Source organism: Adiantum capillus-veneris, chromosome 9 (assembly GCF_014529385.1).
Source record: "Adiantum capillus-veneris isolate H3 chromosome 9, ASM1452938v2, whole genome shotgun sequence".
NCBI classification, from domain to species: domain Eukaryota; kingdom Viridiplantae; phylum Streptophyta; class Polypodiopsida; order Polypodiales; family Pteridaceae; genus Adiantum; species Adiantum capillus-veneris.
The window spans coordinates 69,173,724-69,192,663 of record NC_140939.1 but is presented as its reverse complement, the minus strand read 5'-3'; the positions used below and the strand labels follow the sequence as shown (position 1 = coordinate 69,192,663).

The window sequence follows — 18,940 nt, the reverse complement described above, 5'->3', positions numbered from 1 at the left end:
GGGACTTCCTTCTCGGACCATGCACCAGTGATCCTCACAGTGACAGATAGGCAGAGACAGGGGAGCACGATGCTACGCATCCCTGAGAGGGTATTGCTGGACTCTACGCTCAGAGAGCGAGTGGAGGCTCTTTGGACAGAGAGCTTGGACATGCAGGATTCTCCTGTTGACAGAGTGGCCTCAGGACTAGCTCAGCTTAGTCGTTTCTTTCTCCAGGAGTCCTTGACTCACCTGACTGCAACGAGAGAGGAGCAGCAACGTCTCAGACGGGGAGTTGCTTCCTTGCAGAGGATGCAGGAGCAGCATCCAGACAGTCCTTAGTTGGAGGAGCAGTTACAACAGGCGCGCCAGGAGCTTGGTAGCACAGAGGACTGGCGCCATGAGTTTGCATTTCAAGTTTTCACCGACAGGCATCTCAGTGGACGTAGGTGGGTGACAGAGTGACTGGCGCTTTCTTCGAGGCAGTGGGACCTCGGCATACGCATGCCAAGGTCAGTCAGTTGAGGAGGCCCAACAGGTCAATTGCTTCTGAGCCACAGGACATGCGTGCAGTTGCTACTCACTTTTACCGTGAGTTACTATCTGTAGAGCCTCAGTCAGAGAGTCAGGATGCATGCAGGGAGCAGGTGTGGGCACAGATGCCTTGCCTTGTGACTGAGGAGATGCGCCAGAGACTTGAGCTTCCACTTCAGCTTGAGGAGTTGCACACAGCTCTTAGTGCACTCCCCCGTGGTAGCTGTCCAGGTGAGGATGGCTTGACTCTCAGTTTTTTCTTGGAGTACTGGGACTTGCTCGGCCCTGATCTCTGTAGTGCTTTCCAGTACATCTTGCACACAAGAGAGATGCCTGACAGCATGAGTGAGGGTCTAATCTACCTCATTCCCAAGGAGGGTGGCTCCTTGGATGAGATTTGATAGTGGCGCCCCATCACCATCCTCAACTCAGCCTACAAAATTCTTGCCAAGGATCTGAGTTTGAGGATCCAGCCACTTCTAGAGAGCCTTATACATGGGACCCAGATTGGTTTTGTCAAGGAGCGCAGTATCCTTAACATCTTTACTTTTTGGGAGGCTTCTGCCCTAGCGAGGCTTCGTGGTGAGGATCTCGTGATTCCTCTTCTCGATTTTGAGAAGGCCTACGACAGAGTTGACTAGGACTTTCTGGAGGGCACTCTACGCAGGATGGGCTTCTCAGATGCTTGGATCAGAGGGGTGTCAGCTTTGTACAGACGAGCACACAGTCAGGTACTTTTGTCAGGAGGTAGAGGCGATCGTTTCATGCTCACACGTTTGGTCAAACAGGGCTGCCCTCTTGTCCCCTTCCTCTTTCTGTTCTATGCTGAGGCAATGAGAAGGTTCTTGGTGTCGCAGTAGGTTGGTTTGCGAGGCTTAGCACTTCCTATTCGGGGAGATGAGCTACTGGACGCTGAGTTTGCTGACGACTCAGCCTTGTACTTGGATGGCCAAGAGGCCAACCTTCACAGGTGTGAGCAGGCTCTTGAGACCTTCTGTTGTGCATCTGGCGCACTGATCAACTGGAGAAAGACAGTGGCTTTCTCGGTTGGTAGTGCTCCTGTGCCCGATTGGATGCCAGGTGAGGGTTTTAGGTGGATTCCCCCAAGGACTGCAGTTCGGTACTTGGGCTGTCAGGTTGGTCTGGACTTGTCTCCCGAGCAGCAGATTGCTCCCCTCCTCCTGTCTATCAAGAGGAAGTTGTTACACTGGAGCTCAGCACGACTTTCTTTGGCTTGCAGAGTAGTAGTGGCCAACCAGGTGTTGTTGGCGACTATGTGGTACATCACTTCTTGCTGGATCTTCTCGAGTTCTTGTATCAGCCAGGTAGAGAGGCTGATCAGGAACTTCCTTTGGTCAGGACGTGACACTCAAATAGCCCGAGCCAAAGTGGCTTGGCAGGTCATCACTCTTCCTTGTTCACAGGGAGGGCTTGGGATCATTGACCCAGCACAGCAGAGCAGAGCCGTTCTTGGAAAGTTCATTGTCAGAGGACTTCTTCCACGAGAGGAGCCTCGAAGGAGTTCTTGCTACAGTGGCTTCGTGCTAGGGTGCCTCAGGCTGGAGGCCCTTGGCGACCTTCGACCAGATGGATCTTCACAGAGATGCGCAGAGTTGGTTTGAGCAAGAGACTGGAGGACCGCTTCGCTGTGAGTTTGCTTCGATCTTGGGAGCGCTTGCGGCGAGGCCTGGAGCAGCGACAGCCTACTTGCACGGAGGAGCGCCTACGACAGTCCCTTGTTTCGAACCCCATGGTTAGCACTTAGAGAGGCCACTTGGTTGGTAGTCAACCTCATGTTTCCTGGGGTCCCATGGCAGCGGGTCCAGCGCGCTCTCTAGGTGACTGGTTAGAGTTTTCAGGCTTGTCAGAAGAGTTGCAAGGTTTCCAGTTACAGGGCATGAGAGGGGTGCAGAGCATGTGCCAGGACATCTCAGAGGCAGTTCCAGCTGAGTGGCTCACTCCTCTCGAGCCAATAGCACCCAGGTGGATGGGAGCCTTCACACGACTGGAAGTTCTCATCTCAGTCCGGGCTTGCTCAGAGACTGTTCCATCCCTTCTTTTCCAATTACAAGGTGAGTGACGCTTACAGCGAGTTGCAGTAGAGGCCCCGCAGGTGGCAGAGTGTTGTTTTCAGAGGATCCGAGTGGTGGGCATCTGTGGGAGGACTTCTGTCATCGATCCTGACCCAGCAGCTCTTGAGACTGAACACTGGAGACGGTGGGCTTGGGAGTACTGTCCACTAGCACGAGTACAGTGGGATCCTAGGGAGTGGCTTTGGAGGGACCCTTTCTCTTCTGCAGACCACCCAAGTGTCCCGTTCTTTCAATACACTGTTCGACTGGGACGTCACATACTAGCAGCACAGAGAGAGGCTCGCCCCGCTGCAACCATAGTTACCGGGGAACGCGTTCCGTAGGCCCTAGAAGGCCGGAACGTCGTTCCCTCCCCCTCTGCCAAGCTGGAATACCCCGGAACGTTTTGCCTTTCCGGGTGACCACCTGATATACCGGAACGGCTCCGGAACGGCCAACTCTCAAAAATGGGAAGGAATAGGTAGTTTTTGCAAATTTGTTGTGAACATTAGGTGTTTTTTTAGTGTGCAAGGACTCAAAAATTAAAATGCACCCCCTCACACCCATTCCCTTCTCAAGCATTATTTGGGTGTTTTTTATGCCTCCCGTTCCGCGCGGTTCCCGTTCCGGACCCCTGGCCGTTCCCCCGTTCCGCGAGGGTCCCCGTCGTCGTTCCCATTCCGCGTTCCGGGTAACTCTAGCTGCAGCACCTCATTGGTAGGAGGAGTGTCTCACAGCTGAATTCTTGGCAGCCTTTTGGGAGAGGTTGTGGGACTCCAGACAGTCGAGGCGAGTCACCTTATTTCAGTGGCGGGTCGCACACAAAGCTACAGCAGTTGGGAGCTGGCTAGTGCATAGTGGTCTCTCGGCCGCATGTGCAGCCTGTGACCATCTTGTGGAGAGTCAGCGTCACAGTCTTTGGGACTATCCTTTGGCACAACAGGTGTGGCTTTGTGTTCTTCGGCTGATGCCTGCTCTCTCCACGGCTCGACAGTACACTTGGGGAGCAGCGGCTTGGTCCACCCTCACGGGCCCGGCACTTCAGTTTGAGCTATCTTTCACCAACAAGATGATACTGATGCAGGGGGGGCGACCTACACTCCAACCTGCCACAGAGCTTACTCCACAGGAGTGGTGCAGTGACACAGAGGAGTGTTGGGAGCTCATCAGTGGCCTGACACTCTGGTTCATCTGGCGGGCCCGTTGCTTCCGCATCTTTGAGGCTCGCCCTATGCCACCAGCAAAGACTGTTCGCGATCTTTGGCTAGAGCTGATCCACACTCTCAGAGGACAGCTCGAGAGACTACAAGGCAGCTCCGACCGCATGCAGGAGTGCAGAGAGGCTTTCCTTCGACTCTGGCGGTCATGGGCCTTCCTACACTGTGGTCCAAGGTGTACTCAGATGGCACTATCGACCACTTGTGTGGCTTTTCCCTCCTCCCATCTCTTGATTTAGCCTCATTGTACATATGTTGTTTTTTCATTGGGAGAGTCTCCCCATCATGGTTGTTGTAGCCCTCTCTTCAAGAGGTGGTTGTAGCCCTATGGGCAGTTTCATTAACTAATAGAAGGATCTTTTCCTCGGAAAAAAAAAGAGTGGATACCATCAGATCCGTATCAGGCCAAAGGATGTGCACAAGACTGCGTTTAGAACAACAATTGGTCTATATGAGTTTCTAGTGATGCCATTTGGTCTTACAAATGCTCTTGCTACATTCAATAGATAAAGGATCGGATTTTCCACCCACATCAAAAGTTTGTCAGCACATTCTTTGATGACATGATAGTTTATTCGAAAAATGAAGAGGAGCATAGGCATCACTTGACCATTGTGTTCAAAGAGCTACACAATCAGAAGTTGCTCATCAAACCCAAGAAAAGTGAATTTTTCTTGAAAGAGATTCACTTTTAAGGTCACATGGTGTTAAAGGATGGTGTCTGAATGGGTCGTGCCAAGCTTGAAGCAATCAAGACATGGCCAGATTTGAAGACTCTGCATGATGTCCATAGCTTCTTGGGATAGTGTTCTTACTACAAAAGGTTCATCCCAAACTTGCCAAGATTGCTTCACCCCTACATGCTTTGCAAAAAAAAGAGGTCGCTTTCAAATGGACACAAAGAGAGAACTAAGCTTTTAATCTCTTTAAAAAAAAAGATGACTTCGAACCAGTAATTGTTTTGCCAGATCTCAGGAAGTCATGTGCGGTCCACTGTGACGCGTGTGAATCTACGAGAAAGAGTTACTGGCCATGATTCATGCGCTTTCAAGTTGGAAACACTACTTGCTAGGTGCTGATTTATTTGTCCAAACAGACCATCAGACCTTGCGATACTTCTTAACACAGTAAAAGTTATCTGAAAAGCATATGCAATGGGCAAACATTCTCTCTGTTCGACTTTCAAATTGTGCATTTGGAAGTCAAGAAAAATGTTGCGGCTGGTGCGCTATCAAGAAAGCCATAAATTTCAGCTATGTCAATTCCTTAACATCATGAGCTTGATGACATCAAGGACCAGTATGCTATTGATGAAGATTTTTTTGCAAAATCCTTTGAACAATTGCAAGATGGACAACGCCATGAGCACTATCTCCTCAGGGACAATTTTATGATGATGCATGGCAGACTATGTGTCACTAGGCCATTGTGACATAAGGTTATGGTAGAAAGTCATGTCCCACCGTATGCAAGGCATCATGGTATAGATGCAAGAGTGAAAGTGTTGTCTAGGCCAGAGAGGGTTGCTTAGATATATGAAAAGGAGGATACTTCTTGTCCCAAAAAGAAGCACATCAGATGGGCAAATATCTTGTCGCAGTTTCATTTCCAAATTATATATCTTGAGGGAGAGAAGAATGTAGTGACAGATGCGTTATCTTGCAAGCCACAAATATCCGTTGTTACATCGGTGCATCATCAGGACCTTGATGCAATGGAGTAGTAGTATGCCACAAACCCCGATTTTGTTGAGATTTTTAAAATGGTACGAGTCGGGAGATGGGAGCAATATATTATGTCAAGAAAGGTTATTTGATGCATAAAACCATGTTGTATGTGACACAAGGTTTGAGGCAAAAGGTTTTGACGGCATGTCACAATCCTCCCTTTGTTGGGCACAGGGGCATAGAGGCGACACCTAAGGGTGTTTAAGGATACTTCTATCGGCCACGACTCCAGAAGCATATGGACGAGTTTTGAGTACTTGTTTGGTGTGTCAGAAAGTAAAGTATGAAAGGCACAAAGTGACACGACTCCTACAGCCTTTACCTATTATGGATCGACCATGGGAGAGTATAGAGATGGACTTCATCTTTGATCTTCCCAGAACTCAAAGTAGGTATGATGGCATCTGGACTAAAGCTCACAGATTGGTCATACCATATGCCAAATACCTACGCGAGTATGGTGCTACATTTACCATAAGAACACAGTAAAAATTATGCCTCTAAGTAAGAGCAAGACTACTCCAGACTCCACTTTTACTTTCACTAACTGGTGGATGATACTCTGGCTAAACAAGGCACCTCTTGCTCTGCCTCCACCCAAATAAAGGTGGAGTTATCCTAGGTGCAAAACCAAGAAAAGGTTCTCACTAAATTGGGTTTAATACGTAACTTTTTTCCTGACAAACCCTACATTAGACAATCAATGACTATCATTTAAGTGAAATGCAGGAATTTAAGGAAAAAATACAACCTTTCAAATATATTAGAAAAATGTGAGTAAATGACTCAACAGCAGATGAGTCGATCAAAATAACGATAGACAGAAAGAGAGTTCATGAACATCAACTGTAACAGGGTCCAATTGGTATGCTGACCTTTCAGAATCAGCCTTAATGACAGTCATAGCAGATTCATCATCAAATGCATATTGTTTGCCTTTAATTAACTGACAAGGAATCCCAACGGCATCGGCCAAAACCTGCAGATCACAACTATAAGAATTTTTGGCGGTGCAAGTTCAAGCTGAACATGCATGTGCTAATTCACTCGCTGTTACAAAGGAAACTCTCAATAAGCTGTGTGCTTATTATCAGTATAAAGACAGAAACATTGTAGCATCATAGAGATGGCATTTAATGAAGGGAAAGTATCCTATAGAATATCTTAAAAGTCTCCTTTTGAACAACTATGAAGAAACCTTGGCCCAACATAATAGCAATCTGGGTCCAGCTGGACTCGTCTTTTCAAAAAACCTGACATATCCTTGCAGTTTTAGAGAATTTGCTCAACTTAAACAGGAGTGCCCGATGACGCCCAAGACCAACAACTAGTCGTCCAAGTGGTACCACCACATTCCCGACTGCCAGCCTGAGGGCTGCACTGCTTGCCTTCCAGTTTTGAAGCAACAAATCTGCATTGTCTACTGGACCACCCATCTGATCAGCCACCAATTCTGCAATCCTGTTGATCACTCCACTTTTGGACTCAGTAGCAATGACTGAGCCATAGCTTGAAGCCAGTGCAATTGCCTTCTGTTCCAGCTGGACCAAGTCACTATCCACTGCTCTATTCACCAGAACAGCTTCCCATATCACCTCGTTTGATGCTGGAGTTTCTTGTAAGACAATCAAGGACGGCATCATCTCAGAAGGTAAGTTAGGAACTACTGCATAAACATCATAGAATCCATCCACAATCTTGTCTTCATAGCTAAGAGCGCTGTACTTCTGCCAAAAAAAAAAAGAACCAAGGAAACCACATCAGAATACCTTGAAACTTTTGAGGATCAATCAGAATAGCATTTCTGTATAATCTCTTTATTAAAAAAAGATTGTGATTATTTCTCAAAACAAGGGCGTGTGGGGGGCAGCTACACATAGATAAAAACAACATAGCTTGACGCACATGGTATGGTCTGACTCTTTAAAACGCTTCGCAATATCATTACTCCACATGATATGCTCTCACTATTTAAAACTGCACATCACTTCTCTAAATCATTACAAACAGATGTGACATATCGACACTCTAAACATGAAGATTTTGAACACAGTATGAAATTAAAAATGAATGGACCGCACAGCACTCTCTCAAGAGCCACATGCATGTACTAACAAAGCAAGGGCAAGCCATTTTCTCGAATAACATTACTCCATAACAAGAAATGCTCACTGTAAAAAGCTCTTAAATTGGAGGTGCTTTGTAAGTTGTCTACACTTTGTTGAGGGTCTCCATTCTTGGGAGAAGAAAGCTGTTAATTGCTGGACAAAGTAGATCCCAATCTTTCTATTATTAGAGTTTGAGGGTCAGCTCCTGGGTATTTTGTCATAATTTAAGCAGAAAGGGCTTCTCTGTGTCTGTGGAGGCTAGTCCCTACTGCTTTGATCTCAGGCAGTGCCCATATTCTGTCCAGTCACTTCAGTTTTGGGTCAGTTATAGAAGGTTTTTGAGCAATGACTTCTCATATCCCCACATTAAAGGATTGAGGGTGGTATTTGGGGAATTGAGCCAGCCCATGTAGACTTCTACATATAGAGGAGAGGGGAGGGGTAACACTTTAGAGATATCATCTGCACAGTTTGAATATCTAGTGATCATTGAGAGTGTGTGACGGCCTGCAGGGCTTGGTCCATTCTTTCAATTTTTTCTCCTCTTCCCACCACCCTCCACCCATGCTCTCGTGCCTTCGTCCTTTCCATTGCGCTTTGACATGGTATCAGAGCCTAGACTTTTGCCAAACCTGGCTTACAATTGCGAGAGCTAGGTACTGCACGGGATGCTAACTTTCCATTGCACTTTGACATGTATCAAACTCCAGAGCCTAGGGTTGCCGAAACCTGGCTTATGTTTGCGAGAGCTTGGTACCGCATGGGGTGCTAACTTTTTACCAGCACGGCTCGTGGCTGCGTTTCGTCACAGAGCCACATTCTGTGTTAGACGAATGGTCGGGAGATCTTGCTACACTTCGACAAGGTTCACAATCGGACCACGCCTATGAACCTTGTCGGCAGCAAGAGGTGCTCGCACATGGGCATGCAAGCTATGCTCTTACCATCGGAAAGGGGGCTACGACAAAGTGAGGGCACACTTTCTTCCAGTGCCAGGACATGAGGTGAGATTTTGCACCAACGTAAGCGCCAAGAAGAAGAAGGATCTTGAGAAAAAGGATCGGCAATTCAATCCTAAATCCAAGCCCGCACGCAAAGCTATCGACCCAAAGACCCTCATCCCTCATTTTTCCTTCTTCCACTCTTCCCGGTGGGTCTCCATCCAACGGGTGGAGCGATACGAGGAAGAGATCCATTCATGGCCTCGTCACATACTTTGTGAACTCTCATGATGCCACCGAGAGTGGAAAATCCGCCGATGTCCTCGCTGCAGAGTGGACAACAGCCATAGAGACGATCAGGAAGCAACATGTTGTCACACATGGGGAGGATCAAACAGGGCTGTAGAGGGCAATTATCCGCATGTCATAGTGTGCTTTTGCATGACACATTGCTTTAACAACCTTTTAAACGACATCGGCAAGCTAGAATGAATCGCATCAATCATTGCAGATGCAGTGACGACTATGACCTTCACCAACAATCACAATTTCATTCGGTCCAAGTATCTCAAGAGGTCAGGTGGCAAAGTGCTCCTCAAGTATTCAGACACCAGCTTCCCGTTCAATTTTCTCCTCGTACGTAGGTTGTCTAAATGTCAAAATGCGGTACGGCATGTTTTCATCAGTGACGAGTTCACCACCTCCTCCTATGCAAGGATTGTGTGCAAGGAGAAGGCAGAGGATTTAGATTTAGAGTTCTTGAAGGAGCTCAAGAGTCTAGACACACACGTTAAACCGGTGATTCATTTGCTTCGTGTTGTGGATGGCACGGAGCCTTCCATTGGCAAGGTTTATGAGGCCATGGAATGCATGATCGAGGAGCTTGCACGGCTTGAGCCGGATGTAGAGTGATATGCAGAGATCCATGCCCTCTGCAACTTGCGGTGGATCCAAAGTTCCAAGGTGCAGGGCAAGAGACACATAAGAAGTCATGTATCAATTTACAGAGATCTCAAACAAGATAGCCCTAGACAGAGATGGCCGACGCATTGTCAAGGATCAGTTGAGACAGTACAGAGAGATGTGGGGGTCATTTGGCACTCCTAATGCTCAGATTGATCGCAAGCAGATAGGTTCAATGCTACGGTGGGAGGACTGTGGCTATGATGGCCCTGAGCTTCAGAGACCGACGATCCGTATTCTCAGCCAATCACTTAGTACCTCATGCTTGGAGAAATTGCGGAGTATCTTTAGCCACGTTGCTTTCGACAAGAGGAATCGGTTAGAGTAGAGAAGGTAAATGATCTTGTCTTTGTTAGTGCAAACTTGAAAATGCTTTGCAAGAGAACGACTAAACAAACAAATCCTTTTACACAGTGGGAGATGGAGCAAGAGGCTCCTCGGGCAGGTGGAGATACAGAGGCACCAACACCAGGTAGTTTCTCCATGGCCGAGACCGAGCCGCCAGAGCTCGATGATGAGGCATGGGAGGATGTGCATGACATGCAACCGACTACTACTAATTGGGAGGCTACTCAAGGTAGTGACTCTTGAGTCTTCAGACTTTAAGACTTCCATACCTTTTTGTATTGCCACATTTGTAGTTTCTTTATGGTATATGTCACCTTTGGTTTTCTTGTATTGCAGTACATTAGACTTTAATTTTAAGTCTTCTAGACTTTTGGGTCTTCGCACTGTACATTAGACTTTATTGCAGTACATTAGACTTTAATTTTAAGTCTTCTAGACTTTTGGGTCTTTGCACTGTAGAGTCTAGACTTCTCTTGAATTTTATCTTTTTTGTGGCGCCTTAGCGGGCCTTGTTAGCCAAAAATAATGGAAAACTAAATTTTGTTGAATGTTATGGCTCAAGCTTCAAGTCTTGTCTGTTAACTTCTACTCTTGCAATTATTTCAGAGCTTTAATATGTAATTGCATGTGTTCTTATGTATCAGCATTGTGTCTATTGTGTATATACTATGACCGCGGATCACCTATCACGTGACACATCCAACCCTATGCGTCCGTGGACAAGCTACAGCATGACAAGGGTTCAGTTCAGTCCATTCGGTCTAGCTTAGGAAGTGTTCGGGCACTTTCGTGAGTCTGTTCGCAGACCGTGCATGCCCAGGCACTTAGAGTAGATGCATATCCTCTAGTTGCGCACAGCATGATCATTAGCACTACCATCAGAATCCATCAGAAGCATTTCTAGCACACAAAACCTATTTTTGACATTTTTCACTTATTATTTTAAGTGACTTTTGTTGGGAACTAGGTAGGGCAGATTTGCTAAGAGAATATATAGGCAAACCTAGCGCTAGTACAATTGGGCACAAGAGGAGAAAGCGCACCAGGAAATTCTCTGCAGCAGCAGACTTCTCTCTCCCCCTCTCAAGCAAGAACCACCCCCCTTAAGCCTAGCGTTTTTCAACAACTCCAGCGTTTTCAGCCCACACACCTGGTGTTTTTCAGTACCTGCTTTTCTCGCCAGCAGCCACTCAGTAGCGCCTGCAATACTCAGCCAATTCAGCGTTTCAACAACCTGCAGGCTCAGCGTTTTCCCAGCCATAACATCCAGCGTTTTTGGCTTCGAACACTAGCAAATTCAGCGAGCAGAAGGCACCAGAACCAGCGTTTTAAAGCAGTAAATTCAGCGAACAAAAGGCAGCAGATCCAGCATTTTTAATACAGCAGATCCGCATTTCATTCACAGCATGCACAGCAGCAGGCAGTAGATTCCGCAGTCGTCGTCGTCGTCACCGTCGTCTCCGCACTTTGCATCATAGCTTCACGAGTTTGCATCAGCATCTTGTACCGGTTTGTGCAATCAATAGCATAGACTTCTCTTGCCATCGAGAGAAGGGCCTTCGGAGGAGGGTTTGACAACTTGTTGGTGTCGTATTCCTCTCTCTCTATCTCTCAGTCTCAACACCTTCACGCACAATGTCACTTTGTTTGTGATCACTTGCACTCTCTCATTAAGGAAACGGAAGTCTCTCCCTTCAATAGAACCTTGAGCACGATCGGATCACTCATCTTGAGAAAGAACAACATTCATTTCCGCTGCACCTTATATTCGTATCAAAGCTTTGGCAGTGTTCTGTATCACTCAAGGAAAGAACCACAAGAATTTTTTTTTGCTGTTGCGGTCGCACGTAACCCAAGTTCGCTTGGGCGTGTCGATTCCTAATCGTGTTTTTGAAGAAGGGCTTGTCTAGCCTCCCCTTGTGCCTCTTTTCACTCATTGAGAGCGGACCGTGCACTTAGCGGCCGGCCAATGGACGTGAGGTGGGAAAAAGCAACCTTGGTGTGAGCGCAAGGCCGCCAAGGGATGCGCCTGCGGAAAAGAGCAAAACTCGGGTGAAGACCCTCAAGAACCCAAGTTCCTCGTGAACTTAAGAACCAAAGATCTCAGTGTATGGTCATCACCCGAAGCGGAATGGATACTTCGCATGGAGGTGATGGGCATGACAGTAGCGAAGAAGAATCTCATCACCAAGGAGGTTTTCCTAACCCTCCTCCTTCCCCATCTACGCCACGGGTTGTACCAAATCCTATGGAGGTTTTGGTCAAATCGATGATGGACATGATGGCACAAAAACAAGAAGCGAATTGCATTGCGATGGCTCAACAAGAAGCGCAGTGCGTTACCTTGGAGCTTGAGCGCCAAGAACGACAGGCAACCTCCGAGGAACAGATGATTCCTAACCCTCCTCCTTCCCCATCTACGCCACGGGTTGTACCAAATCCTATGGAGGTTTTGGTCAAATCGATGATGGACATGATGGCACAAAAACAAGAAGCGAATTGCATTGCGATGGCTCAACAAGAAGCGCAGTGCGTTACCTTGGAGCTTGAGCGCCAAGAACGACAGGCAACCTCCGAGGAACAGATGATTCGCGAGCGTGAACAAGCGCGCTTGGCGGACAAGGAACCAAAAGAAAGAAATGCAGAAAGAAAGGCATCTTTGGAGCGTGAGCGCGATGATGCACGCTTGGCGGCCGAAGAAAGATGAGCGGCCTTGGAGGCCGATCGTGAGGCACAAAGAGAACTACGCATGCAAGAATTGGTTCGACAAGTTCTCGCCTCGAAGTCCGAGCCAGCCAAAGATGTTGGTAGTTCATCAAGTGGCGCAAGCCGAGATTCAAACTCCAACAACCCAGTCACAGAGAAGTTAACTTTCAATAAGTATGATGGTAAGATGGATGCTACAGTTATTCATTCTTGGTTGCATCAATTTAATGAATATTTTGCGACAACTAAGAAGACAGGCAATAGCAAGGTTTTGATGACAGCCATGTACCCTGCCGGTGATGCCATCAATTGGTACCACGCATGGCAAGAGGCACAGTTGGCCGCGCACCTAGAGGAAGCCGACGAAGACGCACCCCTTTCCTTCAATTGGGCCGACTTCCAAGACAAGCTCAAGGCGTGGTTTATGCCACCCCAGTACCGGGCACGATTGAAGGATGATTGGCGCACTCTAAAACAAAATGGTATGCCAGTTATGTCTTTCTCTCATTGTGTTTTGCAGCTCAGCACTCAATTACGCAAATCGGATACGGAGCGCAAGGAGGCATCTCGCACAAAAGATGAAGCACAATAAGGGAAAGCCTAAGGAGAACAAGACTTCTGAAGGAACCTCTCAGACTTCTCAGAACCCACAGAATGGTAAGAACGGTAGAAATGGTAAAAATGGTAACTCTTCTATCCCATCTTCCTCTAATTCTTCGGAAAAGATCTCTCAAAATGAATTTAAGGGTAAAGCTAAAGCACCTACAAAACCTAAGCTAACCTAGATGAAAAAGTTGCACAAGGAACTATAGGAGGATACATCACGGCTAAAGAACAAGTGATTCATGCTAAGGAAGGTAGATGTTATCAATGTCACGTAAAGGATCACATTAAGAAGGCTTGTCCTAAGACAGCCCCACCTGAAGAACCAAAGGCATTCACAGCAACCACAAGCACTTTAATGAACCAAGCTGAATCTTCTCATGTCTCTGACACACACATTGATGAGTCTCTCATGAAGCGTTATAGTCATGTAAAGGGTCAGAGTTTTATCATATTGTTTGATCCAGGCGGTATGCATGATGTGATTAGAGCCTCTCTTGTTGAGAGAGCCCACCTAGAGGTCAGCCAGAAATCTCCTCTCGAGGTTTCTGGCTTCGCTCCCGGTATGGACTCTCTCATCACGAAAGAGTGCCTTGATTTGTTGTTTACAGTTCAACAGGATGCTTTCCATAGGAAATTTCTCGCGTCTCCTCTTTCAAGATGTGATATGCTTTTGGACATTAGATGGTTTAGTGAGCATAACCCTCTCATTGATTGGGAGGCCAACGCTCTCACATTAAATGCCAAGACTGACTCCCCCATCATCATTCGTGCTGAGGAAGGTCTACATTCTTTGCCTCTCATTTCTCATGTGCAGATAAAGCGTGAATTATGACGAGGAGCACAAGCGGCATTCATCTATGCTACTCCAGTTTCCCAGAGCATTCAGGCTCCAAACAAGTATTCAGATTTGTTTACCAAGTTTAAGCATCTCTTTTTGCAAGATGATCTTCCACCCCGTCTCCCACATGAGCGGCCGGAGGATCATCGCATCGAGCTTATGGAGGGGGCAAAGCCTGTCAGAAAGGCTCCCTGCCATTTGAACAAGACACAGGAGGAAGAGTTAGAGCCGCAACTCACGGAGTTGGTGGCTCGAGGATTTATATGTCCTAGTGTAAGTCCTTTTGCTGCTCCTATTTTGTTTGTCCGCAAGAAAGATGGTTCGTCTCGTTTGTGTGTTGATTACAAGGCATTGAACAAGATGACCGTCAAGAACAAGTTTCCGATGCCTCGCATTGAGTATATCCTTGATAGTTTTCAGCAAGATCGATCTCAAGAGTGGATACCATCAGGTATGGGTATTCAAAGGCGACATCTTCAAGACCGCTTTTCGCACCGAGCGAGGGCAATGGGAGTATGTTGTTATGCCTTTTGGATTGACAGGTGCCGTGGGTACATTTAATCGTCTCATGGTAGGCCGTTTCGGCGATATGGTTGATGTATGTGTGTTCATCTTTCTTGATGATATTCTCATTTTTTCTGCATCGTGGGAACAACATGAAAAGGATGTCAAAAGGGTACTAACCCGTTTGGATGAGTGTCAATGTACATTGCAGCTAAGAAATCTGCGTTTTTTCTCACTGAAGTTACTGATCTAGGTTATATCATTTCTGCAGAAGGCGTCAAGCTAGACCCCCTGAGGGTGGAACAGATACGTAATTGGGAATTGCCCAAAACTGCATATGATGTGCGTTCTTTTCTTGGTTTATGTCAAGCATATAGTTCGCAAATAGAGAATTTTGCACGCATTGCCGCACCTATGACTGATGTTTTGAAAGGGGTAAAGACTCGCCGTCAACGCGTAGACTTGCCCGAAGCAGCCATTGAGGCTTTCGCAGCTCTCAAGGTTGCGGTGCAAAAGCATCGTGTCTTATCCTTGCCTCTTGACCCCTTTGAGGTATGGACGGATGCGAGCAATGTCGCCATCGGCGCTGTGCTTCAGCAGCATGGTCGTCCTATAGCTTTCCTTAGCCGGAAGCTCAATAGTGCAAAAAAGAACTATTCAATTTATGATAAAGAACTTTTGTTTGTCATTCACTCTCTTAAGCATTGGAAGCATATTCTGTATGGTAGAGAGTTTACAGTTCGCACAAATCATCAAGCCCTCAAGTGGCTCCAATCTATGCCTAGTGCACATTGGAGTGATCGCCAAGCACGGTGGTCACAATTTTTTGAGCAATTTGGAGATTTGATTGAGTATGTGCCTGGAAAAGCTAACCCTGTTGCAGATGCGTTGAGTCGCAAAGGACAAATTTTGGCTCTTGAGTCAAGATCCACAATTTCTATTCAGGGTGTGTCTCGACAGCATGAAGAACCAATATGCGGATTCCGAGTTTAATAAACAATGGTTGCAGGCTCTTGCTTCCCAAGGGCCAAGCAACTATCTCATTCGTTATGGTTTGTTGTATTTTCGTCAAGTTTATGTGTGTTGTCCTCTCTCAGGCCAACCATATTGCATCACGTCCAATTTTTGGCGCGCACTCTTTCAAAATTTTGGCACTATGTTGAATTTTTCATCGGCTTTTCATCCACAGTCAAATGGTCAGACAGAGATTTACAATCAGTTGGCTTTTGATGTTTTAAAGTCATATGTTCATGATCAGCAGTCTCAGTGGGAGCTCTATCTCCCATTGGTCCAGGCTATTTTGAATCACTCTTTTTCCTCTACCATTGGTCGAACTCCGTATGAGACAGCTTTTGGCCGTCCATTCCAGTCACTTTTGACTCACTTGGTCAGTCAAATACCTGATGCCAATGCTGAAAGTCAGTCATTGGATGAGATTTCTGAGAGTGTAAAGCTTGGCTAAGCAAGGCTCAGGAATCTTATTCACGGCAGGCTAATAAGCATCGTCAGGAAGTTTCGATCAAGGAAGGGGATTGGGTGTATTTAAAAATCAAGAAGCAACGTCTTAAGCAAGTTGGAAAGAAGTGTCCCAAGTTGTCTTTTAGGATGTATGGTCCATTTCCAGTCATTAAAAAGATAAATGAGGTTTCAATGAAATTGCAGTTAACGACGCAATCAAGTCATAGTAAGGTTAAAGGTCTTCAAGTCGAGTTTCCTATGAGTAATTGAGTCAAAGAACTCTAATAGTACTTGTATTCAAGCACATAACGCTAAAAATTGCATTATTTGGGTGTTTTTATGGCACGCCATTCCGGTTCTCGACCTTTGCCGTTCCGCCATTCCACATGGAGTGTACCGCCGTTCCCGTTCTGCGTTCTGGGTAACTCTACCATCAGGTCTCGAGGCACAAGAAAAAGAACAAAATAGTAAGCTAAATAATTTGTTCAAGGGCAGGAACTTTCCCGCTCTCCATGCAAAGTGGATGGAGAAGAACTTTGCAAATTCTGCTTAATATTAGAGTTGTAACTTGAGACTTTAGCAGTGTCTATTCCTTAAGCGCACATTGAATCAGGTGGTTGTATCTGGTGTAGTGCGTGCTGCACAAGAGGGGAGTCACTCCACTCCCTTGTTACAGATTACCTAGATTGAATAAAATCACTCATGCACTCACATTTCAAGTCGGCCTTTCTTTCTTTGCGCTTGCGATCCAATTCTGCTTTTCTTTCTTCGCGCTTGCGATTCAATTCTTTTTTTCTTTCTTCGGCCACCAAGCGTACTTGCTCGCGCTCACACTCTAAGGTTGCCATTCTTTCTTCGCGTTCACGATCAAATTCTGCCTTTCTTTCTTCGCGCTCGCGCTCCAAGGCAGCGCATTGCGCTTCTTGTTGTATCATCATGTCCATCATCGTCTTGACCAAAGCCTCCATAGGATTTGGTGCAATCCTTGGCGTAGATGGGGAAGGGGTCGAAAAAACCTCCCGATGGGAAAAAAATTTCTTCGCCACTTCCATGCTCATCACCTCCATGCGAAGTATCCATTCCGCTTCGGGTGATGACCATACACTGAAGTCTTGGGTTCTTAAGTTCATGAGGAACTTGGGTTGTTGTGGTTATTGGGTTCTTGGGTTCTTGAGGGTCTTGAGTTCTTGAGGTTCTTAAGGTTCTTGAGGTTCTTCTTTAGCTTGCAATCTGTGTGTTAGAGAAGGATCTTCTCTTACCCGAGCTTTTCTCTTTCCCGCGGGCGTACCCCTTGGCGGTCTTGCGCTCACACCAAGGTTTCTTTTTTCTACCTCACATCAATTGGCCGGCCGCTAAGTGCACGGTCCACTCTCAATGAGTGAAAAAGAGAAACAAGGGAAGGCTGGACAAGCCCTTCTTTCTTGGGTTTCCTGTCACTCTTCAAAAACACGATTAGGAATCGACACGCCCAAGTGGACTTGGGTTACGTGCGACTGCAACAAGCAAAAAAAATTCTTGTGGTTCTTTCCTAGAGTAATACAGAACACTGCCAAAGCTCTGATACCAATGTAAGGTGCAGAGGAAGTGAATGTTGAACTTTGCTCAAGATGAGTGCTAAAGGGTTCCTTTTACTTACGGAAGGGAGAGCCTTCCGTTTCTTTAGTGAGAGAGTGCAAATGATCACAAACAAAGTGGTAAACATTGTGAATCAAGGCTGAGACTGAGAGAAAGAGAGAGAAGAATACGACACCAGAAAAGTTGTCAAACCCTCCTCCAAGGGCCCCTCTCTCGATGGCGAGAGAAGTTTTTGCTATTGATTGCACAAATCTCTACAATGGCCTAAATGCAATGGTCTTGCCGACGATGTCGCTGAAATCTGCAAACAGCGGTCTGAATCTGCAAACGCTGGTTGATCTGACCGTGCAGCAAGGATTTGCTGCAGGAAGGTGAGATCTACGAGGTTTGGGGGTTGCGATACGGAGTCTGACTGCTAAAAATGCAAAACGCTAATGCTAATGGTATTCTGCAAATGCAAAAACGCTAGGTTGATCTGTTGTCTGTTGCAAAAACGCTAGGGGAATCTACTGTGAATCTGCAAAACGCTGGGGCTGATCTGCAATGGCTGAAAAACGCTGGCCTTTCTTGATGGTTGAAAACGCTAAGTTGTTCCGCCGGGGGTCTTGCTCAGAAGGTGCATTGCCAGACAACTGGGTCTCTGCTGCCTCTTCTACTAGAAAGTGCTAGCACTAGTTTTCTTATATAGTAGCTTGGCCAAATTGCCCTACCCAGTTTCCCAACAAAGTCACTTATTAAAAATAAGTGAAAGATGGGTAAAATAGGTTCTGTGCACTGTAAAATGCTCCTGATGAAATCTGATGGTAATGCTGATGATCATGCTGTGTGCAACCAGAGGATATGCATCTACTCTTAAGTGCCTGGACATGCATGGCCTGCAAACAAACTCACAAAGGTGCCAGAACACTTCCTAAGCTAACTGAACCCTTGTCATGAAGTAGCTTGTCCACATGTACATAGGGTTAGATATGCACGTGACAGCAAGGCATCGGAAACTTATTCTTGACGGTCATCTTGTTCAAAGCCCTGTAATCAACTGTTAGGTGCAACGGAATGAATATTTGCGCTTTGCTCAAGATGAGTGCTCCGAACTGTGCTCAAGGTTCCTTTTGTTCTTATGGAAGGGAGAGCCTTCCATTCTTAATGAGAGAGTGTGCAATGGACACAAACAAAGTGAATGGACACTGTGCGTGAAAGTGTATGAGACTGAGAGATAGAGAAGAGAATACGACACCAGAGACGTTGTAAAACCCTCCTCAGAAGGCCCCACTCTCGCCGACGAGAGTGGTCTACTTATGATTGCACAATCTGGTACAAATGGTATGCATGAGACTGATGCAAGTCTAGGCTAAGTCGACGATGAC

The 18,940-nt window shown here is 46.5% G+C and overlaps 1 protein-coding gene across 1 annotated transcript in view; it reads right to left on the bottom strand.

Moving 5' to 3' along the window:
* The window catches only part of LOC147450637 (putative serine/threonine-protein kinase SIS8), a 129,981-nt gene that overhangs the window by 59,943 nt on the left and 51,098 nt on the right, over window positions 1–18,940 (bottom strand). The window contains exons 2-3 of the mRNA XM_086519783.1: window positions 6,821–7,256; window positions 6,405–6,510 (exon numbers count right to left, since the gene is read on the bottom strand). Of these exons, the coding sequence (XP_086375909.1) occupies window positions 6,405–6,510; window positions 6,821–7,256 (542 nt within the window). The remainder of the gene's footprint in view (window positions 1–6,404; window positions 6,511–6,820; window positions 7,257–18,940) is intronic.